Source organism: Terrapene carolina, unplaced genomic scaffold, assembly GCF_002925995.2.
Source record: "Terrapene carolina triunguis isolate 2854851 unplaced genomic scaffold, T_m_triunguis-2.0 Scaffold238, whole genome shotgun sequence".
In the NCBI taxonomy this organism is placed as follows: domain Eukaryota; kingdom Metazoa; phylum Chordata; order Testudines; family Emydidae; genus Terrapene; species Terrapene triunguis.
The window spans coordinates 15,198,600-15,226,234 of record NW_020664589.1 but is presented as its reverse complement, the minus strand read 5'-3'; the positions used below and the strand labels follow the sequence as shown (position 1 = coordinate 15,226,234).

The window sequence follows — 27,635 nt, the reverse complement described above, 5'->3', positions numbered from 1 at the left end:
CATAGCTGGCTCATCTCTTCCACGGGCCAGAACCAAACCCTGATCCTTGAGTACATTTGGATCCAGATTTCAGGCCCATCTCTGCTCCAAACCGGAACATGAATGCTGATGAAAGATGTGTGTGCGCAGCCAGTATGCAGCCTGCCCCGCTCTGTCTCCCAAGGGGGCAAAGCCCCAGGACGGGGGAGACAAGACTTAAAGCCATGCTGGAAGGTGACGACGCGGGGAGTGACTTTAAAGCCACTCACACCCTCCCTGACGCCAGGCCCCCGATTCAGCGTTTCCCGTGTTTGATTTACAGCAGACACATGCAGGAACATGGAGAGTCGGGGGCTCATGAGGGACCGTCCCGTTGACGAGATGAACTCTGCCAATGTCTGCCACTCAGACACCGCATCTCGCTAGCGCTCAGACGTGCTGCTGCCTGGGCGGTTTGGTGTGTTCGTTGAGGTCTCTGGGTATTGCCCTAGGAGTATGTAGTCACTGGCCTGTAAGGACTGATGCCCTGTCCCTGCCAGATGGCCAGCTGCTCTGGCATGCCTGCCCTGCCCCATAGCTGGCTCTGCCTGTGCACTTTGCCAGGTGGCTGAATAAACACATCTGCTTTTTCCTGCAGCTTCTCAAAAATCCTCTAATTCTCGGAGAAGGAGAAATTACTTGGAAGCGGACGAGGCGTATGAAAACAGGTGAGTTTGTCCCACTGTACACACAATGGGATTGTGAAGTGGTGAGGCCGGTTGTGGTTTCAAATCCTGTGTTCCAGCAGCAAAACTCTGGAGCTCAGACATGCTTGGGCACTAGGAACACTCCGTACCAGCCGCTTCAGGGGTCACCTAGGGACGGGCTGCGGGGACGGGGATGGGCTCACTCAGGAATGTGTATGAGAGACTTTCCCACTTTAGCTTTACCTTGCAATTGAATCAGACCCCTCTGATGCCCTTCGGGCAACATTTTTCAGTGGGAGCAGGGGGGAGATGGGTTATGATTGGCAGGCGGAGGAGCTCTGCTACCTGGATTGCAAGGCTGTGAACATAGTGAGTCGCTGATGGAATGACCGAGACGGTGGCTTTCACTTAAAATACCAGCCCGTTGTCCCCATCCCTGACACCTCTCCAATCCACAGGGCTTTCGAAGTTGAATGCACTGTCGATGCTGTTGAGCAGAATCTGTACGACACCAGCACTTCCCCCAGCCTGCTGCACTCCGACCCCATGCTCCCTGCAGAGGCGGCTGGGCACCGAGAGGAACCCCTGAGTGTTGCTGCTGGCGAGGCTCTGCAGATGGCACAGGCCAGGGCAGTGGTAAGATGCACCTGGTACTGTTCCAGTAGCTGTTCCCCCCCCCCCTCGTTAAAGCTCTCTGAACCCCCGCCTCGCAGCACTGCACCGCGATCCCTGCCTCTGTTCCCCACCCTGTGTCTCACATCACCACCTGCCAGTGTCGTGTGTTCCTGTGAACTGGCCTCATCACCATAGAGTTTCCCATTCCTGTCCGTGACTCCAATTCCAGTCAAGTGGTGCCTGTTGGCCATGGATTGGCCAGTCAGGTGATGCTGTATTCAATCCATGGATCAGCCCCTCAGCAGGGGTAAGTCAGTGTAGTTCCTTTGACATCAGTGAAGCTAGGCCGCTCTGCAGCAGCGAAGGTCTGGTGCAGTATCTTTAATCTGCCGTATTTAGTGATTGGGTTGTTTTGATCCTGTCCCCTCTCTCTCATCTGTATTTCAAGCTGTCTAATGTCTCCTGCCCCTCACTGTGCTGTATGGGCTCGGGGCTGCATCCCGTGTCACTCACAGAGCTGTTCTCGCATTGCTTGGGAATTGCTGGGTGGGAGCCCGGCTCCAGTTGTGTTCTCTGCTCCTTGTGACGTGCATATTGCTTCGTACCAGGACTCCCCAGTGTCCCTGCAGCGTGAGTCTGCTCATCAGGAGAAACACCCAAGCCCTCACAAAGCTGCACCCTCTTCTGTGCCCACGCAGTTGACGAGTGCTGGGCCCGGGGAGCCTGGTGCCAGGGCCCCTGGCATGTGCTCTGCAACCTCTCCGGCTCTCCAGCACATTGGCACCACGCTGTATTTCCATGGGCCTGAGCCGCTGCTCCAGAGCATCGTACCGCTCGGGAGGAACGCCAGTGGGAATCATGGCCAAGTTACTGCAGCCCCTGTGGTGGGGATGGTGGAGCATTCCCCTCCTGGAGATCAGTCCAGCTCTGGAATAGCCATGATGTCTGTTGCAGTGGAAATACACCTGTACCCTTGCAGCCCAGAGATGTCCTCAGCCCCAGCAGCCACGCAGAATGTCTCCGAGTCATCTCATCCAGAGGCAGCAGGGGCAGCGTCCCAGCAGCCGGCTTCGCTGGTCGACCCGGGTATGTAAGCGCCATTGCTACTGCTGCTGTGGCTGTATTTCTGATTGCAGAGGGCAGGGGACTGGCTGGGTCAGCCTTTCTGCTCTGGGAACTGCAGCAGAGTATCAGGTCTCTGCCTGAAGTGGATCATTGGGTGGACAGATTACTTTCCCCTCTGAAGTTAGGTGCTGGCCAGACAGGGTGGGTCGAGCCTATCTCATGAGCATTGGGCCCGTATTGGCTGCCAGGCCAGAGAGGGCATTTGAGCCTTACTGTGTGGGTATGATTGGTCATGAAAGATACAGAGCAAAGCCAGGGTTGTCGTGGCCAAATTCCGTCTTGGGTAGTTTTCTGCACTCGTCATTTCCCACTTCAGTTTATGCTTCACTTCCTGTTCCAAACTGTTGGTGGGGTTGCTGTGCATTGTTCAGCTGTTGCTGTGTTCCATCTCAGAGGTGGCTGCATTTCAGTGGGGGACAGAAGCAATCCCTGTACAGTTCGTCTACGTAGTTAATAGGGTTTGGGGATCCTCCTGGGTAAAAACTCTGCAGATCGTGCTCTTTACTGCACAGCTTCTAAGCCTGCTGCTGTTTTATGGGAAATTCCGTTTCGAGAGTCCTGCTCATACACTCTTCTGACTTTCACAGGGCCCAGAAGTTTTTTGTGACTGGATTAAAACTGACCCAGTGAAGTCTTGAAAAGGACAAAATAACTCTTCTCTGGCAGAGGGAGGCCAGGAGCAGCCGCGTGCCCTGATGATTGGTGCTCTGAAGTGGGTCAGAATATTCTACTATGTATGTGGATGTTTGTTCTTACCATGGCCTCTGTTTCTTTGGTCGTCCTCATCTGCTCCTGTCTCTAGCTTTTTGAGTCGCTCTCCTCTGTGCTACATCAGCCACAAAACCCCCAGCTGCAGAATGTCGAGCCAGAAATAGCAAGAAGTCGCTCCAAGCCATTGAATCGAGTCACAATTGGGGCTTGGGACACTCTTGGCTTAGAGAATGAATTGAGGACAGTCACAAGACCATTGTTTTACTGTGCAGATTGCAAAGCCCTGTGTCCTGGGAGCATCCAGGAAAGGACACAGCGAGATCATAGGCAAACTCTGCAGCGCCATGTGACTGAAGCAGAATAAGTCCTGTTATGATGGAATGGAAGAAGTGCAATGAACCCTACAGGAAGCATTCCGTGTGTCTGGCATGGAGATGTGTGAAATCATGACTGATTGGATGTCTCGCTCTGTGGTGTGGACCCAGAACCCTGCTGGGGGAGATTAACATAGGGATAGATGTTATGCTAGAGAGACGCTGTGTAAGAATGTAAGCGCTGTGTTGTCAGCATCTGGAGCTTTACAATAAACCCCTGGTAACATGGATGAAATGTCCGCAAACGGTAAGTTCATCAACAGCAGTGAACACAACAGCAGCTATGGTGTGGGCAGGCTGCACGGGAGAGAGGGGGCTGGACGCAGCAGGGAGATCAGTGGTTCAGGGGGGGGGGGGGGGGGCCCTGGACGGGGGGGGGGTCTATTGACCACACAACAAGAGGAGGGCTGGGTGGCTGGAGCAGAGCTGGAAGGTGGTGCTGGGGAATAAAGGGTGCTAAGATATGGCAGATGGGAAGAGAGAGTGGGAACAGGCTCCCTGTGCGTACACCCCAGGGCTTCTCTTAAAGCAAAGGATATTTGCATGTAGACCTTCGGAGACGTTCAGAATGCTACAGAGCATCACCAGTACCCACTCCCACACTGCTACGTGCTGTACCCTGGCCAGAGCTTCTCTGGGAATGGGACCCTCCACCCGAACGCCAGTGATTTGCCAGCTCTTCTGCACACGTCATGTTCTTTTTAGCACTTGAGCCTGGTGAGTGGATGCCTGAAACTCTTATGGAAGAACTCAGCAGGCCATTATTCTCCATCTGCCTGGAGGTGAAATCACCTTCTCTTTTATTGGGATCACAACCGACCGCTCTGTCACAAGCGATCATGGGAGTGTTCAGACCCTCCAAACAAACCTATCACTCCAATAGCTGCGTGTCTGCAATGTTAACCTGGGGATTAGAACTTCTCTGCTCATCGCCAGTCCATGTATTTACTGAGGCGCAGACCAGTGGCTGTTGGAAAGGGGGGGCATAAGGCAGGAAAACAATGCTCCTAGGTCTGTATTGAGCTTTGGACTGTGGAACCTCATGAGGCCTGAAGCAGGGCATATGTATTCTCGAACAGAATTTTCTGAGCTATTTACACCAGGGAAGTTTAGGACCCATAGACTCAAAGGGCCAGATTTTGACATCCTTGCTTGCACTGAGTAGTACCTTCCTCTATGGAACCAATGGAACCGCTTGTGGAGTGGGGTACTTCTCAGAGTGCGTCAGGGGGACAGAATCCGGACTCAATCCAACTAGAGGCAGAAAAGGCCTATTTGGAGATTGCCTAGTTGACACCTAAGCACTGCTCCCTGTGGTACATTGGTGTGGTTCTTTGGCTGGTTTAGGTTTAAATTGTCCATTCAGTGGGGTTTCCATCAGCTCTGACAGATTTTACCCCAGTCCTTCACTCCCCAGCAATATCTACTTCCCAGCTGTATTTTAAACTCCACATGATGCTGCAGAATGGAGCTCACATGTCTCCGAAGAAGCATGAAACTCAACAGCTTTCCTGCGCTCTCAGAAGCACTTAGCTTTCCACCTTGCGTTGGCAAAGACCGAATCAGGTCGCACTCTATTTATTGCCAGAGCCCACTCAGCACGTTAACGGGACCTGGTTCCCGAAGCCGGACAGCGGGCTCTTCCAGGCACAGTTATCTGCTGGTGCCGAATTGTACCTGCAGTTCAGGTGATCACTTTTGCTAGCTTGCCCAGAGTGCTTGAAAACTGGCTGAGCTGGGCATGTGAGAAGTGAATGAGCTCTGATTGGCTTGTATAAGGAATAACCTAGGACAGGCTCTGACCTGTACAGGACACGTGTGCTCCAGCCATATCCTGCAGAAACACACTGGGGTCTGCTCTCACCCCCCGCCCCTCCCAGACATTCTTAAAGCCATGGAAGGGTTACTGACCTTGCCTTTGTGTGTGGGAGAAGGGGAACAGCCCTGAGGCATTGAATGGGCTATGGATGATTTTCTTTCCCTCTCTGTCCAAACCAGAGACCCTCTGAGAAAATCCTCATTCTTGTGGTTCCTAAGGATGCTCTCTGGGGTGGTCGTTCCACAATATATAAACACAAACCATTTGGAAAATAAGAGCAGCCTGAGGGATGAGCAAGTGTGATGGCCAGCTGGGGCAGAAGAGTGGCTGCGTACTGCTCTGCCCCTGCCTAGCTGGCGGGCATAGGTTGCCCTGCAGTCCCGGTGTAGGAAAAGTACTTGTGATAGCTTCCTTGGGCAGTCAAGGGTGTGGGGGAGGTACTGAGAGCAAAGGAGAGGCAGAGAGTCCACCGGAAAACAGAGAGCTGGCTTAGAGCAGGGAATTTGCTAGCAGAAGAGGCAGCTTGAGTGGAGATAGACCATTATTGTGGCTGTAGCATTAGATGACTCAGGCTCTCCCTGATCTAATACCAGCCTCCCTCTCCTTTCCCCTCTCCCAGCCCCGGGTGTGGATAATGCCCAGAACCAGAGGGCCTCCTATTCTATTGATACATGGTGCAAGGAGCATACTGTCCTCCTTTGTGCCTGTCTCTCTCTGCAAGGGAGGGCTTTGTACCCGAGGCCGTGTGGTACAACAGGAATCGTTAGGACAATAATGAAGGAGGAAACTCATTGGCCCAGCCTCAGTGGAGCCGCAGTGACACTAGAGCTCAGTGGATGGTTTGCCGTCTTGATGCTCACCAGTTGCTCCTGTTTCTGTGCTAGGATCTGGCACGTGGAATGCCACATACGGACACCGCTTGACGTTGAGACACACGAGCTTCTGGAGCGAAGCTGTTTTCACAATCTCAAAGCCAGTCGAGCCACCAAAAGTGCTGGGCTTCCAGTATTCCGGGGAGCAGATGGGGTTTCCGAAAAGCCCTTTCAGGGAAAACGGGGCTCCAATCTCCACCATGCTCTCCCCAAAAATAGAGTTTGTCTGGCGTTTCTCAAGCAACAAACCAGGATAAAACTCCAAGGCATTAATGTCTCCATACAGCTCTTCCAGCTCCGCTGCTTTCTCCTCTTCTCCTGCATCAACAGAGAAGGGAGGTTCCAAATCCATACAAGAGACAGGACTTTTCAGCTGCTCTCTCTCTGTAACCCAGAGCACCAACTGAATGGTCTGACTGACTTTCGGGGCCATGCCCCACCCACCCACCCACCTGCCCTGCAGCAGGTAACAATCCTTTCAAGTAGGCAGTCCCTGGCAGTTTTCAGAGTGGGGTGAGTAGTAGTAAGCTGTGGCGGGATGTTTATACATCAATCAGTTTGAAAGCCTACAGTGGGGCCACTGATTGGATGAGCTGTGTGTCTGTGCTCCGTGATCTCTCACTGTACGTGAGGTGGCTGCCTTGGGCCGAGGGAACCCCGAGGGCAGTGCTAGCCCCTTACCGGACACACACTGCCAGCAGCAGCATGTAGACCATGAAATCTGACCTGTTAACTCCTGGAAGGATTTGTAGGGCTTCATGGAAAACCTCTTCCGGTACTCGTTAAAGGGCTGCAGCCTCAGCTGCCGTGATTCCTCAATAACTCCAACAGCCACTTGCAAGAGGTTGGTATTGATGGTTTGTCCCCCACTGATCTGAAACACAGGAAGAGTAAAAGAAGAGCAAACTTCTGTTACAGTCAAGCACTGTCATTCCACTCGGAACTGCAGAAAGCTCTGACAAGTATGCCAGATTACACGTCTCGTTAGGTGTTTCTAATGCATCCATCACATAGGCGCCACATGACTGAAGACAGTCAAAATCACAGGTCACAGCAGCAGAGAGAGAACCACCAGAAATGCTAACTACCAGAGCTGTGTCAGAGCTGCCAGGCCGGATCAGCGGAACGGCCCATCTGGTGTGGTACCCAATCCCCCACAGTGGTCAATGCCAGCTGCTTTAGAGGAGAATGCTAGAAAACTAGGCTTGGCAGAATTCCATTTTTATTTTTTATAATTTTAATAGATAATATTGATGTTTATTTAAGTATTTTTTTATTTCTACCTATTTAAATTTTCACAGCTGCAGGGAATTATTGGGTGATCAGACAATGGAGGGAACACATCAGACAATAATGATTTCATGACAGTAGATCTTGAGATTCAAAAGTTTTAAAACCGTTAAAACACAAATTGTCAATGTCACGTCAAAACAAACCAAGGAAATCTCCTTAAACCAATCTCTCAAAAGTTCTCAAGCGGCATTTTTCTTTCTTTGCCTATCTGTAAATTCCGATGGAAATATTTTTTCACTAGTTTGTGTACAGTGAAATGAACAGTTTACCAACAAAAATCTGATCTTTCCAAGCCTACAGAAAGCCCTGTGCTGAACAATTATGCAGTAACCTGTCAATGGAAGGGGAGCAATTATTTCTTTCCATTAAGGAAGCAAGCTGGGCATTTGGACAGCAGCAAATGGGAATATCCAACTCCCCGTGTTGAATAAAAGTTTCCCAAGAAGAGAGGAGAGAAAGAGAAGCCTCGAACGCTAAATGTGAATTAGTGAAAGAAAACAGCCACACAATAGCAGCAGAGAACAAAGGATGAGGTCAGACTGTTGTCCTTTACCATGAGCACCTGGGAGAGCTGTTTGACTCTCAGCCACTGGCCTTTAGAGAGGATTTGGGGGAAGGAGACTGGGCTGAACGTGCTGCAGACACATTGATTATTGCCTGTGTTATAGCAGCCCCCACGATGTGCCAGGGGCTGCCCGCACCTCTGGAGTGGATTGTGCCAATGAGGTGGGGGGATTGTGCCAATGAGGCACTCCCTGCTGGGAGAGGCGGGGGCAGCTGCATTGCCTTGGGGACGGTGGGTGAGCACCAGGAGTCATCCTGCTCATTACATTCTCCCCACATCAGAATCGGGCCCCACCATGAGACGTGGCCCCTTCCCCGAGCCACTTCCCATGCCCCTTGCAAGGCATGCAGCCTGCTGGCACCATCGGACTGCAGACCCATGGGGCTGTGTAAGCAGCCCTCTCTTCCTCCCTCCCCCAGCGGATTGCGCACCGGAGCTGTTCCCTGCCTCTGGCGATAGGTGCCCGTGTCCGGTGCCATACCAGTCCTGCCGTTTGCTTGGAGAAAGATTCCACCAAGGCCTCCACCCCGTAGTCCTGAAGCATGGAGGTGTTGTAAATAAACTGCTTGTAGCTGTATTCGTTCCCCTGGATGATGAACGAGTCCGGCATCAGCGCGTGCCAGTGGTAGAGCTGGTTGAACTCCACGGCAATCCGGTTCCTGTACTGGAACTGCACGCCGAACAGCAGCTCCGGGTCAAACTTCAGCTGCAGGAAGTACCCGCTGAGATGCTGCACGTAGTCCTCAATGACGATCTTGATGGTCTCCCCTAGGAGTGAGAGGAGAGACGCGCAGGGAAGCGGGATGTGAGCCAGCAGCAGAAGCAAGCGGCTACAGGCCAGTTAGTTACTGGGCAGCAGCAACAGCTCCTGGCTGTAAATGAGCCAGTGTTCTAACAACTGGAGCTCGGACCGTCTAACGGAGATTACAGAGCCGGCGCCAGGCATGAGCAGACGAAACAATTGCTTAGGGCCCCGAGCAACTCAAGGGGGTCCCCCTATTTGCTTATAATCAGGTATGGCGGGAAGGGGCAAAATATTCCTGCTTAGGGCCCACAGTGGGCTAGCACCCCCCTCTGGAGAGAGAACATCACCAGGGGTGCTCTGGTGATAGGCATGGAAAGAGGTGTGATAGGATTAAACATCCAGTGCGTTGTACTGGATCTGCCTTCATCTGTCCCATAAAACAACCCCCAGGAGGTTCCTCGATCACGTGTGGCCTCTTGGCTCGTCTGGCTTTTATTGGCCTCCTAGGAAGGCAGGTATAAGCCAGGAGTGTGTCACTGCAGTCGAGGGGCAGCGGCGTACACCTGGAATACGTGAGCGGAGAATCAGCCCTTCTGGGGGTAACTCTCAGCCTAGGATGGTGTCTTGGTGCTGACACGCCAAGTGCTCCCCCTTTGGACCAATTCGTCTACTGGGCCAGCGTCTGCCCAACACGGCTGCTGCATTATGAGGCCCGTTAACTAGCCTCATGCTGAACAGCTGGGGCAAATGATCAGCAGGGCGAGTGGGACGGAAAATAGCCAAAGGATGCTGGCAAAGGTCCCTCGGGTATAATTTGGATAATGGGTTGAAGTAACTAAAGGAAAACATAGGCTGAAAAACAAGGCAGTGCCCCAATAGTGAGATCTATGGGGATGTGGGATGGTCTCCTCGGGGGTCAACGAAACTCATAGGGCAGTTAAAATTGGCCAGGACAAAGCCCTGGAGCACAGGGAATAATCTTGCATTGGAGAAAGGACTGGATGGCATTGACTACGTGTTGTGTTAAATCAGCCCCAATGCCCTGCTCTCCCCAGGCCCACGTCTTCCCCCTGCTCTCACCGATGAGGATGAGGCGGGCTGTCTGGAAGAGCTGCTCGTCGTCCCACGTCGGATGCTCCTGCTTCAGCACGTCACAGACTCGGTTGTGCTCGCGAAGCCAGATGGTCGCATACATCATTAGCCCCGGCAGCAGGCCAAACACCTCCTGGCCCACAGCCAGCTGCTTCTCCTTGGGGGTGCCGGCAGGGTAGATCATGTGAACCGGAGCCTCGAGGACCGTGGGTGGATATACCTCTCCATCCAGTACCTTGGGGAGACAAGAGCAGGCTGGCAGCAAGGAAAGGAATGGAGACAACTGCCCTGGCCAGCCACTGGGTAGCCAGTAGATCCCCGTGCTCCAGCACTGCCAGCCTCAGCTGGCTCCCGATCAGCGTTAACGCCACCTCTGGTCTAAAGGGGATTCGCTTTACAGCAGGGGCAGTCGCTGCCCAAACCCTGGAGTCTTTCTTCCTTGTCCAGAGCTGAAAGGGGCTGAAGGTGGTGTCTAAGGCTTAGCTGTGCTTTGGAGATGAGCAGGAGGAAGCTCCTAGGGTCACACTCCCGGGTGTGCTGGCCCTGCTGGCTCAGAGAAGGCGCAGGCAGGCCTACAGCTCAGTGAGTGCTGCCAGGAGCGACCGTGGAGGGCTCTCCAGGGCACACGGCTGTATCAGACTCATGGGGCTTCTCATAAATTGCTCAGCAAGTGCCTGTGGATGGGGAATGTTTCCAAAAGCTCCTGTGTGACTGAGGTGCCTTCAGCCCTCGGGTTTCCAATGAGCCGTGGTCTTGACATGCCTACATCCCTATTGAGGAAGGGACCGAGGCTCCTCAGTCACTCAGACGTGGTAGCAGGTTTCCCCTGCAGTGGCCTTGGGAGGGAGCCAAATGTGGGCAGTGACATGGCCAGATGTGGGGAGAGGTGCTGGCTGAGAACACCACACGGGTGGCTGGGGGTCCCTGGGCTGAGAGCCACAATACCTGATATTTGAGCTTCCCGTCTGTGAAGCTCCGCAGCTGGTACTGACGCTCCAGATTGTCCCCATACACGTGCCCGAGATCCACCTGCGGAGAGAGGCCAGCATTACCTGCTGTGCACACAGCTCGCGCAGACAAGCTGGGCCAGTCAGCTGACCCTGTGCCCCACCAGCAGCAGGGCTAGAGAGCAGGCCCCAGCCTTTGGCAGGGACCCAGGCAGCTGGGAGCCCTGGCTGAGAGGGCAAGCGATTCGCTCTGTATCTATGGGGCAGCCATGCCACAAGCACCAGCAATCCCTGCCCACGGCAGTCTGATGTTCTAAGCAGCCTTAGGGGCTGGGGGCTATTTGATGGGTTGGGGAGGCTGAGAACCCTGCAGCCTGGAGGTCTCTGCTTCTTCCAGGACAGGCTTCCCCACATGGCCCTGTCCTGGAAAGCACCTCCGCCTCCGGTCCCCTCTCCTGCTCTTCCCCCTCTCTGTCTGAATGGGCACCTGCACTCCCCCCTTCCCAGGATGTGAACCCCAGCTGCTCTGAGCCTCGGATGCAGGAGCTGGGTTGTGGGTAGCACTGGGGGTGACATCACACAGCTGCAAGTGTGTCTCTCCCGTTCAGACTGCTGGAGCAGCCAGCTTCACGGGAGGCCCTTCTCCTTACCCCATGGCCCAGGGCCTTGGTGAAGCCATGCCCCATCTTCCCAGATGTCTTGAAGAACTGGTGAGTGAAGTGCTGTGCGAAGAAGGCAAACATCAGGTTGGTCCCACGGGGGTCCCCTAGGAACTGCTGCCGGAGCAGAAACCTCTTTGCAAATTGCTGAGGGTCAGGGAGCTGCTTTTTCCCTGCAAAGGAAGGAAACAAACCCAAGTTGGGAGCTGTCAGTGCATCCAGCCGGTGGGGTCTCCAGATGCCTTACGTCTCAGAGCGACTCAGCTATAACCCCTGTCACTGGGGAGGAGTCTCAGGGAGAAGAGGGGTGTCTCTGCCCTTGGCTCGGAGGGCCAGGAAGCCACCAGCAGCTCTGCCATCCCGTTACTTATTTGCAGAAGTCAGCTTCTGTCAGGAACAACTATCGGGGTGTCAGATGGGGACTGCTTCAGCTGTCACCCATTAAAGTCAGTGGGAGACGATTGTCTAAATAATGATCTATCTCAGCATCTTCAGAGCACAATCGTCCAAGCACCAGTTCTCTGCACAGGAGTTATTCGGCTCGGAGGTTTTCACGTGTACCTTGGATATCTGGACAGGAATTAGCGGTAGCAAGCAGCCCGCTCCCAGTGGAGACCCAAAGACATAACCTACCCAGGCGTTCGCTCTGACCTCAGCCTGGCACGTTCACTCATCCCGCTGGCTGTGCGGCACTTGCTGGGCCCTGCTAGTCCACTAGCAAAGTAAATGCTCCAAGCTCCAGATGTTTCAAAGGCTGGGGTAGGGCCTTTGCTTTCTTCTGAGGGTTTCAACCCTGTCTGGGGTCCTTGGAGAGGATGAGGTTAACCGGACGGCGGGGAGGGCTGGAGGAATGCGGCTATTAGCAGCATGCTGCCAATTTAGCTGACTATGACTAAGGACCACTCTTCCCTAAGGGGCTGCGTTCCAGACGTGGCAGGTGCCAGTTTAAACCCGCAGAGTGGCTGCCGTCACCTAGCGCTCCTGCCATGGCTCCCACGCGGAGGACAATCCCCCAGGCTATGCTCTCCTGAACGATGGCCCATTGACAGTGCTGGAGACTTGAGGGCCCCTGGGAATCCACAGAGCAGGCACAGCACAAGCAGTGACAGGACAGGGCGGACCCACGCGGTACCTCAGCCTGGTGCCGTTTGAGGAGGGTGTTCGTCCTCCAGGGCCTGTCGCTGAACTCCCAGGGGATGGGTCAGCCACACCCTCGGGAATGGCTGACGGGAATGGAGCCGTCACACCCATTGCCTTAGAACCTCTCCCTGAGGGGAGTCTGTTTTGGTGAGTATCAGACTAGCTGGATTTGAACCAGGGTTGAAGGACTCTAGGGTGGGCGCTCTCCGGCCCTCGGGAGGGGAATTCCAGTCACTCTCCTGGTAATCAGAGGAGCATTGACCCTCGTCCCCTCTTGCCCTCTGGGGCCAGGAGTAGGGGGTCGGCGCCAGGCTGCAGACTGCAGGGGTCACGCTAGTTAACTCCCCTGGGCATGCAGTGTGAGCCTACGCGCCAAGGGGCTGCAGGGGGCAGGGATGCTTGGCGTGCTGGATTGACTTGTCCTGGGGACAGCACTTCCCTCAGATGGGTGCCAGGAGCGGCCTTGATTCTTAGTAGCTGTTCTTCCATTACAGTGAAACTCCAGGAAAGAGTGAGAGCTAATGATCCCTCGAGGTGCCAGGGCCAGCCGCCTGTGCAATATGCGTAGCCAGAGCTCTGCCTCTACTGGAGCAGCTGGCAGGGGTGACTGGATTGGGATTGAGAAGGCATCACATGGGGCGTTACTACAATGCCGCCACCGCAAAACAAAGTGCAAGGAGACTCCAGCACCCAGGTTTGCGGACATCCTGAGCATGGTCTTTGCTGAGACAGGCACTTACCGCTGGTTCCCATAGGAGTCGGACAGTCCTCGGGTACAGGTGGAAGGACACGGGTGAAATAGCTCACGTTGGAATAGGCTTCCCAGCTGATATATCCATGCGCTGAGTTATACGTGGGGGGGCTTGGGATCAGATTGGCCCGGACTGAAAGGAGAGGGAAGAAAGTCACCTGCAGCCGGGCAATCCTAACACAGATGTGTTCATTCTGCTCTGGGTGGTTCCCACGTGTACCTGTCCTTGGAACAGCACCAGTATGACAGGGCCTGGCTAACCGTGGCACTGCATACACATACAACAGGGTGGAGGGGTGGGAAAGAGTGGGACACAGGCAGGAGGGGGAGCCACAGCTGGGAATGCAGGTATATGCATGGGTCTGTTTTCTTGTGAAGCCTTTGCAGGGGGAATGCAGGTTCCTGAACTTGGATCCAAGCAAGTAAGTAAAAGGGGAACTGATCTGTGAGCATCTTCCTTTGAAAATGTAAATATCGTTTCTGTCCCTGATCTGGAGTCGAGCAATCTTCACAAAAGTTTTGCTGTTCTCCTTTAACTAGCGACTCAACTAGTTGTTTCTAATGCACACACAATTGCAGAGGTTCGTTGTGGCTAGTGAACCACTGATTTAATATTTACTGCTGGTGACGTGCATCACAGAGCAGCCTGTGTGGGGAGCCCAGGGCTAGGATAGCAGGGAGGTGGTGGGTTGGGATCGAGGGGTATCAGCAGGATGGCGCACAGCACCTGTTTGTACTACACCTGTCTCAAGTCAATCCTCTCACTTCCTTCTCAGGGACACTCAACTGAGTCATTAACAAAAGGAAGAAAAGAAAAAGGTTCTGTGCTGAGCCTCGCTCTGCTTTGGGTGGGTTGTGCTCAGCTATTGGGAGTTTGTGTCTCTTCCCTGACCTTTTACACTTAGCCTTTAAAATGCCTTGATTCCCCCTAGGGGATGCAAAGTGAGAAGTTATATTATTCTCTCCGCTGCTTCTCGTTCTAAGTGGATCCCTTGATGAATCACACAGTGTTTGAGAAAAACATCCCATTAGAGATGGCAACAGAGGCAGAGACCTGTCCTGCTGCATAGCTCCAAGGAGCTGAACCAAAATATTTATGCAAGATGATAAACTTTGCAGCATGAGTGAGTCGAGGGTTTATGGTTTGCTGGGACCATTGTCCCGCCGCTAGCCCTCCCTGCTGCCGGAACACCACAGGCACTTGGCCATGCTGACATTTACGTGCCTTTCTGAACACTGGAGAGCTGCATATTTTAAACGTTTTAATGTTGTTGGTTTTTTTCTAACAACTTTTTAAAGTGCATTTACAGAAACAACAAACATACTATACGAAACTTCTATCAGAACTTAAAATTTAAATCAATTATTTGTATTACGCAGGTTACCACACTTTTATAAACTTGTTTATAAGAATCCAACTACAGTAAAATTACTAAGATAAGATAAAGAACAGAAGCCAGGTTCGGAGGAGGGGGATAGAAATGGGGTATGGGGAAATGGGAAGAGAGGAAGAGGAGGCAAGTGGCGGGCCCATGGATTTAATAGGATTATCCACATACTTTCAGGAAAGCATCCCATAGCACTGAGAAGTTTTCTGGGGTCTGTCTGTTGTGTTATACAAGGCTTTCCATGCTGGCCAAGCAGACAGTGTCCATGCTGCAGTCAATGGCTTGCCGTTTTGTAGATTGCTGTTTTTGCAGCACTAGTCTTTTAACAATTATTAGTGCTCTGCTGAGCCAACGTTTTTCAGATTTGTTCAGCTTCCAATTAACGTCAGTTAGGTTTAAAATAACATGTTTAGCTTGTAACACAATTTTATTTGATAGGAAAAAATTAACTCTGCAATTCAGTTCTGCCCAAAACACGTGGGTACAGGGGCCTTTCCAGAGCATACGGGGTAAGTTAGCACCTGCTGAATCACAGTGCTGATATTCGTCTGACAATTAATTTGGTTGTGAAGCTTACCCATGGCCCCCCTGCTAAGCCAGGCTTGGGTTCTCCCCACACGGCTCTGCTGATGTCACAGTGAGTCACTGGCAGACCAGGGAACAGAACTGACGAGTCCTGAGTCCCAGTCCCCTCTCCAGCCCCTCGACTTCACTCCTCCCCCAGAGCTGTGCATGGAACTCAGTTCTGCCTCCGTTCCTGCTACTCCACCCACTGGACACACTGCCTCATTCTGCAAGGGCAAATGGATGATGTCTGCTTTACGAAAACACGACGATAACAGGAAAAGTAGCCTGCCTGGGGCAGCAGGTACACCAAGAGATCTCAGCAGTGCCTGAGAGTGAAGACACACTTTGAACCCCAGTGGCCAAAGCCAAGGGTGGACTTTAATTTAAACATTCCCACCAAAGAGCCTAGCCTCACCTGATAGCACCAGTCTCATCAGCGTCTCCCTAATGAAGGTCTTATTGATGATGTTCCAAAGCCACTTGAAGTTAGTCAGGATGAAGTGATAGAAGGCCGGGCTTGGCTTTATCATAACGCGGAGTCGTGTCCAAAACTCAGCTGGGAGGAAACAGCAAATTGCTTTACGTTACTTAGTAATAAAACACTTTCCTTTCTAGTGACAGCTGCTAAATGGCCAATTAGCTCGCAGTAGCTGTTGGATAACCAAGTCCTGCTGGCACCAGCACGCGGTCAGCTAGTAAGAGCACATGCTTATGAAACAATGCTCCGAACTTGTGTTCCATTGGCTGAGTGCCTTGCCACTCAATGTGCCTCTGGGAGAGCCCTATGGGCAGTGTTTTGAGTTGGGATCAGCTCCAGCCCCTACTCGTGTAGTTGAATTAAGCCTCGTGCAGAAGCTGTTATTTTTCTACCTTGCCCCCAGGCTTTCACCCCACAGGCAGAGAGGGAGGGTGAACTTACGCGAAGTGCAGTTAATACCGAAGTAACCTGTCCGGGTGCAGTCACATTCGTAGCTTTCCCTGCCGACCCTCATGCACACCCCTTTGTTCTGACATGGGTAATAACAGCATGGATTCACTAGGGGAAGAAAGCGAGAGAGGTTTCATTGTTAACCCCTGGACGTTACTTGATTTGTCAGCTCCTCGATCACCATGGAGTGACATTTGCCCTTGAGCAGAGAACCAGCATGAGGTACCACTTAAGTCTCGCTTCAGCCCAGTGGTATCTAGGCCTTGTGAGATGAACTTTACCCTATGTGCTTAGCTGCGAATACCATTCACTGCCGAGATTCCAACCAGGACATTCCTGGAAAGCACTCGTGGAGTGAGGAATCCAATCAAAGGCCACCAGGCTGCAGAGTGAGGTAAGCAGCATTTGCCCTACAATAGTCCGTGCATGATCATGCATTCTTAGAATGATATATGGGGCGGAGGAAGAGAAATATACGTTAGCTGGAGCTGGAGAGTTACTTGATGGGTCAAGCAAGACAGGGAGAAAAGGGGCTTCCCCACTACCTACATATAATACCCAGTACTTTGCTTTCAGCTATTTCTGTTAACCCCCCTGGAGGCTTTCAAGTTTTGTGCCTGTAAAGCAGATTTTATGATGATTTTACTGTAGTGGCATGGCAGAAGTATGTACAGAGAGGAGCAAACCCTGCACTAGCTGATATCAGCACCAAGTCCTTACCGAGGCATGCGAAGTATGTGTGCCCAGATTCCCCCCGCCTGTCTGAAAGGGGCAGTCTGGATGCAATGGTTCCACCTCTCCTTTGCTGTTTGCCATGCTGTAGGGAATCACTGTCCAGTTGAAATAGGAGGCATTTATTAAAGGAAATGGTTACAGCCACAAACAGGCTTCCACGCAGCTTGAGTCCAGCTTGGTCCCCTTTGTTTACCAGGGGCCACACCCTGTCTGAGTTCTATCCAGCACACCTTGACCTCTAGTGGTTGAGTGATCTAACTGTAAGGACACATATTATGCTCCCAGTGTCTGGTCTGCTAGGTGATCAGGCCAGCCCTCTAGGTTATCATGCCAAGGGAATTAATTAGTCTAAAATATCTTGTTAGCAGAAACACCAGAAGCTGTAGCTCCCCAGCACCCGTTCCTTATTATGAATGGATGGAAGTGGCTGCTTGTTGGGTTGTTTCTCCTATCTCCATCCCCTGGGCAGGGTCACTTCCTCTGAAACAGGAGGCTTAGTCACATGCCATGATGGCTGGAGGCTGGAGATAAGTGAGCCAGCGCTCCCCAGAATATCCTGCATCCCACACAGAATCACAACCGCTAAAGGATGTTCATTGAAAATTTACCCACAGCAAGTCACTCCAGGAGTGATGGGACATAGCAGGGAATGAGGCCAGGGGAGACCCATAGCCTGCTGCAACCTCCTGTGGTCTGGCCGATGGCCCCATGTCAGACCAGGGGCCGTTTTTACATTTTCTTTTTCTTGTTCTCTTTCATTCTTCACAGCAATTTGTCCTGCCCCAAGCAGGCAGCAGGACGCTGCTGCGTTGTGAGGGGAAGATCAATGGCTAGAACCAACGTTCTGCATCAGTGGACTCTCAGGTTTCTGCCTGAGAGCACAGCTCGGAGCTGGGAAGAAGGCACGATAGTTTCCCATGTCTTCACTGAATCATAGAAGATCAGGGTTGGAAGGGACCTCAGGAGGTCATCTAGTCCAACCCCCTGCTCAAAGCAGGACCAATCCCCAGGCAGATTTTTGCCTCAGATCCCTAAACGGCCCCCTCAAGGATTGAACTCATAACCCTGGGTTTAGCAGGCCAATGCTCAAACCACTGAGCTATCCCTCCCCCCATGAATGCTCCATGCAAAGAGTTTTGACTTAATCGGCCTATGTGCTAAGGAGCTCCCAGGAAACCAGGCTAACGGGAATCAGAGACACAATACAGGGCCTGTGCTCTGCTCCCAATGATAAGAACTCCCGCAGCTCCCAGCTGGTGCACGAGAGGCATTTTGGGTGCTGCAGTATCCTTCGTGTAAAGCTGGCGAGTGGCAGAGAAGCAGGGACTGGGCCGCAGGAGCTGCAATGGGGTTTGCGGTGCGTGCATAGACTCGGGCATGGTCAGGACTCGGAGCTCTGGGTTATTAACCAAATCTGCCCTGGGCTGAAGTAATATCCTCACTGCCTTGTAAAATCAAAGCACAGGATAAGCATGAAAAGAATGTGAAATGCAGCCTGAGAGGGCTGCTGAACTTCGGATGCTGTTCCCATCCCCCCTCTGGGGCCAGACACACCCAAGGACTTCAGGGGGCTGTTGCTTTCAAGGCATCTTGCATCCCCCCACCCATTGCTTCCCTGGGGAGGTTTTGTATCAATACTGAGCACATGCCCAGCGCTGGAGGCTATTAAGGGTCCAGCGCACTTCTTCAGGGGCATCCTCCCACATTGACTAATGGATCCTTCTGGCATTATCTCATTTCACAGGGGGGAAACTGAGGCAAAGAGCGGGGAGGTGACTTGTCTAAGGCTGCACAGGGAGTCGGGGCCTGAGCTGAGATTACTGCCAGGAGGATTTGCAGTTGCTCAGCGTGTCTCAGGATCGGGCCTGTCATGTCAAAGCTGCACTCTGATGCTCAAGCGTGCAGCAGTTAATCCTCCTTGTGACCCTCAGCACCATGGCGTGGCCAGCTTCTGAGCTGGGATGGGTGCAAGGGTGCCTGGGAAGCTACAAGCCGGAGCTGGTTCCAGCTAGAGAGAGAGACTCCCCTAGGGATAGAATTGTTGCATAAATGAAAAGCTTCCTCCCCTGGAGGCAGAAACCCTCTTTAAGACAATGCGCCACGTTTTGCAATAGCAGGAGCCTGCTTTGCACGGCCTTGTCTTCAGCAGCATAAACTGGTCAGGGAGCTGCCTGGCTGTGGGGGCAGGACCCTCACGCTGCTAGGGCACCTCGAGTCCTAGGTGTGAGGCCAGCCTGTCTGATGTCTGTTGGGGGACCTCGGTGGAAGAAGTGGGTAAATCCCTGTTCATCTGCCCATGCACAGGGCTCTGCACGACAAAGACAGCTGCAAGCTCCTTTATCAATCACTTTTATTGCACCATAAATTTGCAAACATAGGCCACATTCTCTGCAATCTACGCTAGACAAATGAGGACACGGCAAGGGATAAAGATTTGAGAGGAAGTAGCCAGAGAGTGGATGGGTGATGGGGGGAGGAAAGAGGGGAGTTGGAAGGAGCTCTGCCAGGGTCATTGCTCAATCCAGTCCGCTCCGACTTGCGTGCAAGCATGCTCTGCCGCAGCCTCCTCCTGAATGTGTCAATGCGTGGGTGGAATTACTATGAAGTCCCGAGCCACTGGAGAGCTTAAACAAATCAGAATGACTTGCAGAACAGGGGTACTGTTGTCAAAGGGGTGTTTGAGAGGCTATATCAGTCATCCAATTCCTGGAGACACTTTGGCAGATGGTGGTTGCTTAGACAATGACAATAATGGAGAGAGGTGAGAACAGCACATGGAAATTTGGTTGAGGATTTTCAATGCAAATTAGCTCTGCGAGCTCCTTGTCCGGTGAGGAAAGGCTACGTGCAGATGGTTTTTTTCCAGGAGACAGTAGTGGAGACTGGGGAGGAAGCAATTTCTGGAAAGTTTCCCCTTTTTTTTTTTTTTTTTGAGTAATTCAGCTCTAGACAAACCTGCTTCAGTTAAGACCTCAACAAACACAGTTGAGACACGATACAAACAGCCTTTGGAATCGCAGACCTCTTGCGATCATCCCTTCCCTCAAGGACAGGCTGTGATTGGGGTGATACTGGTGGAGGATGCCGTGTTGACAATTGCTAGGACTCTCCTTGGTTGCAGGCACAGATCCGTTTTTCCCTTTCCCCAGTAACATTGGGTCAAGTGTTAGAATTATCTGAAGCCCCAAAGAGGAACCAATCCAAATCTCAGCTGTCCCTTAGCAGAAGTTCATCTCATTCCCGCACTCCGTGGTAACGCGACAGTTCTCGATTGCCAGACTGAACGAGAAACTGAACAGAGGATGTGAGACACTCGGTCCCTGGAGTGCTTGTTAGGGATCATCGTCTCTCAGCTGCTGTACCTCCCTGGGGTCCATTGAAGCTAACAGAATTCTGCCAGTCTATACCTACTGAGCAACTGGCCTGGAAAGATCAGGGCTGTGAATGTCCACAACAAAAGCATCTGCTTCTCCTTCCATCTCTCTCGCCGAGAGCGAGATCTCCAAAGGCGCAGGGGGCAGGTAGGCGCCCGTCCCCTACTGAAAGGCAATGGGAGCTGGGAGCCCAACCCTCCTTGGAAATGATCCCTAAAGCCTGGCTGCAGCCCCCTGGATTACAGTGGTTCGTCACCAGTTCCCTGTGGACAGCGGTGAGAACACTGCACTATAGTTCTCCTCTCTGACTGAGCACCCCAGCCCAGAACTGTCACCTTTATCCTGGGCTTCTACCTCATCCCAAGCAAAGATCCTGAGAAGCGATAAAGTTGGGGTAAAGTAAAGTCCCAAGGGCCAGGGATTGTAGTGGTTGGATCAGAATAAAAACAGCCAGGAAGAAGGGCTGTTCCGACTTTCCCGTGTCTGGGAGCATGTTTTAACTGCAGGCGTGGTGGAGTGACTCCAAGCCTATGTAAACAGGCTTTGTTCATAAACACCGGATGTCTTAAAAGGGCACTCCAAAGCAAAGGCTGAATATTTCTGCTACTCTTTGGATTGCTCCGGATTACTCCACATCTGGTGGTAGACAATGAACTGGAAACAAATGTGATCCCTGTTTAAACACTAACCCCGCAGCCAAACAGCGATGTCACTGAGGGGCCTTTGCACAGCCCTGCACCAGCTTGCGTAGAGAGCACGTCCCAAGGCAGAGCAGCATCTAAAACCCAGGACGGCACTGTCCTTAGCCACTGGGGTTTGCCAAATCTCCCCTTTCCACACGGCATGATCACAGAGCAGTGTCACGTTCATTGAGTCACCTCGGATTCAGACCTGTCTGAGTTGGCAGCCAAAGAAAGAATAGTTTATCGTTGCCATGGAGAGCCATATCTGAAGAAATTTGGACCCTGTTTCTAGACACATTTGGATAAAAAGTGTTGTTGAGTTGGTTCAAAGAATGCCAGATCTCCGTTCCACCCAACACTCCTCTTTTTCTTTCCCCTCCAATCCTCTCTTTCACCAATTCATCTCTCTTTTCCTATTTTATCACTGTTCCATCCACCCTAACATGTTATGTCTATGCAGTAGCAGCTGGTTTTGTATTGTCTGTTCTTGCCGCTGAAACACATCGTAAAGCTGCGTGATCGTACACTCAGATTGGAGGGCCCGTGAGGCACCCAGTATTGGGAAATATAGACATGCTGTAAGCCATTCACCTTTTTGTGCTGTTCACTGTCTGTTTCTCTATGAAAATTAGTTTACAAAAACAGTCACCGCCAGCACCAGCATCACGTGACTGCGTCACATTACTGCAGACAAAGAGGGCCTGCTTCACGTTTGCTCTGAGGCCCCTTTCTGCTGCGTCAGTCCCATAAGGAAGCCTTAAGCTGTGTGGCAACAGCCGCCCTTTCAGCAGGTTCCTGGCCAGCAGAGAGCTGCTGGGACAGCTCGGTACCCACCCCGCTCCCAGTCCTGGCGTAGGAGACATGTCTGGGATGGGGACGGAGGAAGAGGGAGTAGCCAAAGTGCCATGCTTTGCCTCTGGTCCATAACCACAGGCAACTCAAGTGTCACTTGGAGCAGGCCTGAGGCAGGACGTTCCCACCCAACCCTGGCTGCTCCAAGAACACAGGCCAGGAACTGAGAACTGGGGCCAGGGAGCCTGTGGTCTCTGGAATCAGCCGTGGGGACCCGTGTCAACGATCTGCAAGGCAAACTCAAAGGGCTCTGACCGATTGTTCACCGCGATCCATTCACCAGGCGTGTCAGGAGGAAGAAGAGTACAGGGAAGCTGAGCTCTCCCCCTGGAAAATGGTCTGTTATGCTCACCCTCGGCACAAGATGAACAAACAGCCCGTGACTCTCCGTTCTCCTGTAGGACGATGATGGTCCGTTGCCATTCTATCATGATACTTGTCCAAGGCTCTCAAAGCACTCAACAAATGCTTATTAGTCCTCACGATGTCCCAGAGTCAGGGCATTATTCACGTTTTGTATATGGGGAAATTGGCACGGAGACGTTCAGTGACTTGTGCACAGTCACATAGGGACAGAGCTCAGAGCAGAACCCGCATCCTGAGTCCTCATGCTGAGCGTTAGACACCATGCTTCATATTCCACCTATAGACACACACAAGGTCCATCCCTTGCTGCTGGCTGACCTTTTTCCAGCTCTAGCTTTCATCCATTTTGTCTTTACTGGCTCCCAGCTGCCTGGAATTACTGAAAGGCAAACTGCACAAACGTTGGCGGTGGAACAGTACCCACTGCTGTCAGTGGATCCTGATGCCAGTGTTGCCAACTCTTGCAGTGTTTAGTATTTTACTCCAAAAAACCCCAGCTCTTGGAGTCATGTGACTATGAGAGAATCTCAGCTTCCATTTACAGAAGTGCAAAGTTTTTAGCTCTGATGGTTGTGGAGAAAATCTTGAAAACGTGACATCCGCCCTGCCCCACCTGCCAGGCTCAAAAACAACAAAAAGTAAATAAAAAAATAATAATTTAAAAAATCTTGTAAGTTTTAAGCCAATATCATGATGGGGGGGGCTGTCTTGTGATTTTTGAACCTCGGGGGTTGATGATACTGTGACAGTAAAGATAAATGCAAAGTACTTCATATAGGAAGGAAAAATCCAACGCATGACGACAAGATGGGGAATAACTGGCTAGGCGGCAGTACTGATGAGAAGGATCTGGGGGTTAGAGTGGATCCCAAACTGAATATGAGTCAACAATGTGATGCCATTGAAAAATAGCTAATATTCTGGGGTGGAGTGTCCAATTCTGGGTGCCACATTTTAGGAAAGATGTGGCCAAATAGAAGAGAATTTAGAGAGCAACAAAAATTATAAAAGGTTTAGAAAACCTGACCTGTGGGGAGAGACTAAAAAACTGGACATGTTTAGTCTTGAGCAAAGAAGACTAAGGGGAGGACCTGATAAGTCTTTAAATATGTTAAGAGCTGTTAGAGAGAGTGTTGTGATCAATCATTCTCCATGTCCACTGAAGGTAGGACAAGAAGTAATGGGCTTAATCTGCAGCAATGGAAATTTAGGTTCGACATTAGGAAAAACTTGCAACTCTAAGGCTAGTTAAGCTCTGGCGCAGGCTTCCAGGGGAGGTTGTGGAATCTGCATCACTGGAGGTTCTGAAGAACAGGTTGGACAAACCTGTTAAGGAAGGTCCAGGGTTCCTTGGGCTTGCATCCGCGCAGGAGGCTGCACTTGATGATTTCTCAAGCTCCCTTCCAGCCCTACAGTTCTATGATTCGATGACTCTTGCCATGTGGCCGGGGTATAACCTTTGTAACCCTGACCCAGGTCGTGTGACCGGGGCCTGGGAAGAGTGGGTGTCACACCTTCCTACAAGCAGTGGGACAGGAAGCAGTGTCTTTGGTGTCTTATTTCAGTCTATAGGATAAATCCGGGCCAGAGCATGAGCTGCTTTGTCTGCAATGTGGCAACTTCTGAAAACGTGATTTAGGTCTATGTCTGTTCCAACACCCTTTGGGATGCTCCTAGATCTGTATTTTTGCACTCTAGAAGTGTATCTGTCAGTACACTTAAAAAAACCCCAAACCACACAGACAGGAGCGATCTATTTCCGTCAGCAACACAGAGCCAGCTTGGGAACGAAGCTCCCCTGCGGACCCGCTAGGTCTGCCTGGAAGAACAGCCATTGGAGGAAAAGAAACATCTCTCACAAGTAACCAGGAGAACAGGAGAGTCTGGGGAGACGACAACCTGTTCACAAGGGGCACGGGAATAGAGAGAGAAAACTTTCCATATCTTCGCCAGGGGCAGGTTCAGCGCACAGTTCACCGTTTTGCAAAGTCTGACCCAGTATGTGATGGGTAAAGCATTTCGGGCCATGTTCTGCTCTCATTCTGCTCTCGGGTGTAAATCCGGAGTCCTTTGAAGTTACACAAGAACAGAGTCTGGGCATGGGTCACTCCCAATTCAGCCGGCCAGCAAGGAGAGCGACGTCCGTGAGCTGCATAGCTGTGGAATTTTGATGCAAGCAGTCTTCCAAGCCAGGTCAAACTGGTGGGTTCTGCAGCATGCTCTGAATGGTGCCAGGTGCGGGCTTGGGCTTATGTCCATGGGTGGCTCATTGAGTTGCCTGGGCTGGGAATTCTCACAGATGGGCTGAATTCATGAGGCGGCAGAGAGCAGCGCATGCCAGTGGAGGGGGGAGAGTCTCACAGACAGTTACCAGCAAGCGGAGAGGATCTGTTGCAGGAGTTCCGTCGCTGCCGCCTCCGTCCCATTCCTGAGATTCTCCATAACTGGGGTCATGCTCTGACTTACGCCCCAAATCATTCCCTGTCTGTAAGGCTGTGTTTAGAACTTCCTCATCTCCAGCCCGCGATGGTCTCTTTCCAAACTGCATTACTGAGCTGTATCAGCTCCTTGGTGGGAGGATTGCTGGGTGGACACACAGTGGTCACCATTCAAAATTTCCATAAGGGGACAATATCCTCCCTGAGAGCCATGGCCAACCCAAAATGAGGGTGAGTCAGGGAGCACAGCATGCAGGGCCCGGAGCAGGTTGCTCAATGGAACATTCCTGGTTTGAACAGTGATTTGATGGTAAATAGAGATGCAAACCAGAGATCGTTATAATTAGCATGGCTCAGACTTCCTTGGATGCATGTTAAAGGCAGCTGGTGTGATGCAATGCCTTTTTGCTGTATACACGTTCCAATGCATAGTGAGCCTTTGGTCTCGTAGCTGCTAAATTCCAGGAGATTCCAGGTCTCCCAACTGTTCCGCAGATGTTGAGTATTGTATTTCTTCAATGCTGTGAAACTAGGGATGCTTGGCAGGTTTGGGGCTTGAGGCTGCAATTTATATGTTTTTAAAAATAAGGATGAAAGGTTTGAATTAATGGGAACCAGCGTGTGACATCCGAACCCACAGAAAAACAACGGAAACAGGCAGCGGCTCGGCCCAAGGGCTCTTAGAACGTAAGGTGCTGTAGTAACAGGAACCAGCCTGCCCCAGATGCGTGATGCTGTCCGCCAACACCCCGGTGAGGGACTGGCCTGGTCCCTGAGAAACATCTTTGAGCACCAGATTCGGTGAGGACAGAAAGGCCCTGAAGGGGGGATTCCTCTCCTCCTGTTGCCAGAGATTGAGCCCTTTGCTTTCGCTCCTGTCTTGCTGGGGCGAGAGTAATGAGTGTGGCTCAGGACCCACGTACCCACATGCTGCTCTCTGGGGCAGCTTGCCACTCGGCTGAACACCAGCCGAACGGGCCAGCCCGCAGGCCCTGCGGGGATGGGTGCAGGAGCAGAGCCTGGCTAGAACAGAATTGCCCTAAAATGCGTCTCCTTGAGGGCTGGCTGAATTATCCCCAAATCGCCGATCCAGAGCACAGAACAGCCGGGGCTTGTCTCCCCTCCCGCAGCACAAAGCTGACACCCCCAGGGCCTGATCCGAAGACCAGTGGAGTCAATCGCTCTCTGTCCAGTGACTTCAATGAGCTTTGGACCCGGCCCTTATTGCTTCTCCGTGCTCTCTCAGGGTCTGTTTTCCCTGCAGTTACCGCAGGCTCTCAGCCGGCTATTGCCCCAGCCGCCTCCCCTCCACGCACACACAAGCATCTCACTCAAGTTTATTAGTACTTTCAGGCCTGGCTGGGGGGTTGGAGCCTGCATGCTGCTTCCACTCGGGCTGCCAACCAGCCACTTTTCACTGATGATGCAGGCTAAGCCACTGAAGTGCTGGTCGACCTTCCACACCTCCCACGATTCGATCCCTGCATGTGCCCAGGACAGACTGGTTCTCCCCCAGTTCCCTGGAAAAGGACCATGGAGCAGCTCAGCTCACTGCAGCACAAAGGACCATGGGATATGCCCTCACAAGTCCTAGTGACACACCCGAGTGAGGACAGCAGCAGTGAGGATGCAGTAACTCGGGGAGGACTTTGCAGTGTGGCAGCTCACACCCACGCTAGACTAACACCGATGCTCAGACCCCACGGCCGACCACCCAAGTTAACTGCAGTGAAGACACATGCTCTGAGCTCTCCTGCCCTCCTCTCTCTAGGGTGATGGACACTAGGAGAAACGCGATGGGACAGCACCACTACCGCCCCCTGCGCTCCAATGTCACGTCTAGCCAGCATGAAGATCTCTCTGGACAAATGGCTTCCGGCCAGCAGCAAGTTCTGTGCCTGGATGGCAGTGCAGCCACGCACCTAAGAGCAGAGACCAGCACTGACTGTTCTGGCGGGCTGCCCTCTGCGACGGAAGCCTTTGTAAATATTAGTCTTACAGGCAGGTCCTGCAGAAACCATACATGACAAAGGAATGTGCAGCCTCTTCTCAGGACCGCTTACGGTTGCTGTAAAAATAGACAACCCAGGAGCCCAGCAGCTCGGCGTGGCTATGGACATGAAAACCAGGACATGAAAAGGCAGGCAGACCTGGGGCTGTCCAGACTGTCCGCTCCTAACTGGAGCAGCAGCTGTTCACAGCCAGAGGACCTGTCTGTGGAGAGGCAGAGGCCCAAAGGGCAGCCCCTCCTGACTTGCACTAAGCACATCACGCAGCAGTTGCTGCCCAGGGCAATGAAGTAAAGGAGCCAAGTACGAGAACTCTGCGAGCTACTGACAGGGAGCTCGGACAATGCGTGTATCCCAGCAGTACTGTAACAGCAGGCAGGGTTCGTCCTGACCCCGTTTAGGGATCACCTCACATCACCTAGAGGATGAGAATTGAAATCCCAACTCACATAACTGCAGTTGCTGTTATTTATCGGACTGTTTTGTATACCCCGGGAAAGGTATTTGCTTCAATAATATCCGGCAGCAGCAAATGCCACAGTTACTCATATGTTGCCTTAACCATTATTCTGCTGGGTAGAGCTCGCTCTGTCTGTCTGGGCTGGTAGCACTCTCACCTCTTTGCCGAAGGGCCTGAGTTTACGTCCCACACCAACGCTGGGCCTGGTGCCTTGTGCTTGACAGTACCGTGGTGTAGGGTTAGGTTGTGTTGCGCTGTTGGAGGTGCTACCCAGCAGCCCTTCAGATGTGGCCCCGAGGAAGAATTTGATTTGCTGTGCCCAGGGCCGGCTCTGGCTTTTTGGCCGCCCCAAGCAAAAAAAAAAACCGGGGGGCCCCCACGACAAAGCAAAAAACAAAAACAAAAAAAAACCCCACAAACCTGCAGCGCGGCCGGAGCCAGGCTGCAGGGGGAGGGAGCTGG

General features: G+C 52.2%; 1 protein-coding gene across 1 annotated transcript in view; it reads right to left on the bottom strand.

Moving 5' to 3' along the window:
- Positions 1-4,283: 4,283 nt before the first annotated feature.
- The window catches only part of PTGS1 (prostaglandin-endoperoxide synthase 1), a 34,227-nt gene continuing 10,875 nt past the window's right edge, over positions 4,284-27,635 (bottom strand). Inside the window, exons 3-11 of the mRNA XM_024211140.2 lie at positions 16,248-16,364; positions 15,744-15,884; positions 13,363-13,506; positions 11,474-11,655; positions 10,822-10,905; positions 9,865-10,111; positions 8,521-8,807; positions 6,908-7,055; positions 4,284-6,499 (exon numbers count right to left, since the gene is read on the bottom strand). Coding sequence (XP_024066908.2) covers positions 6,132-6,499; positions 6,908-7,055; positions 8,521-8,807; positions 9,865-10,111; positions 10,822-10,905; positions 11,474-11,655; positions 13,363-13,506; positions 15,744-15,884; positions 16,248-16,364 — 1,718 coding nt within the window. The 3' untranslated portion in view covers positions 4,284-6,131. The remainder of the gene's footprint in view (positions 6,500-6,907; positions 7,056-8,520; positions 8,808-9,864; positions 10,112-10,821; positions 10,906-11,473; positions 11,656-13,362; positions 13,507-15,743; positions 15,885-16,247; positions 16,365-27,635) is intronic.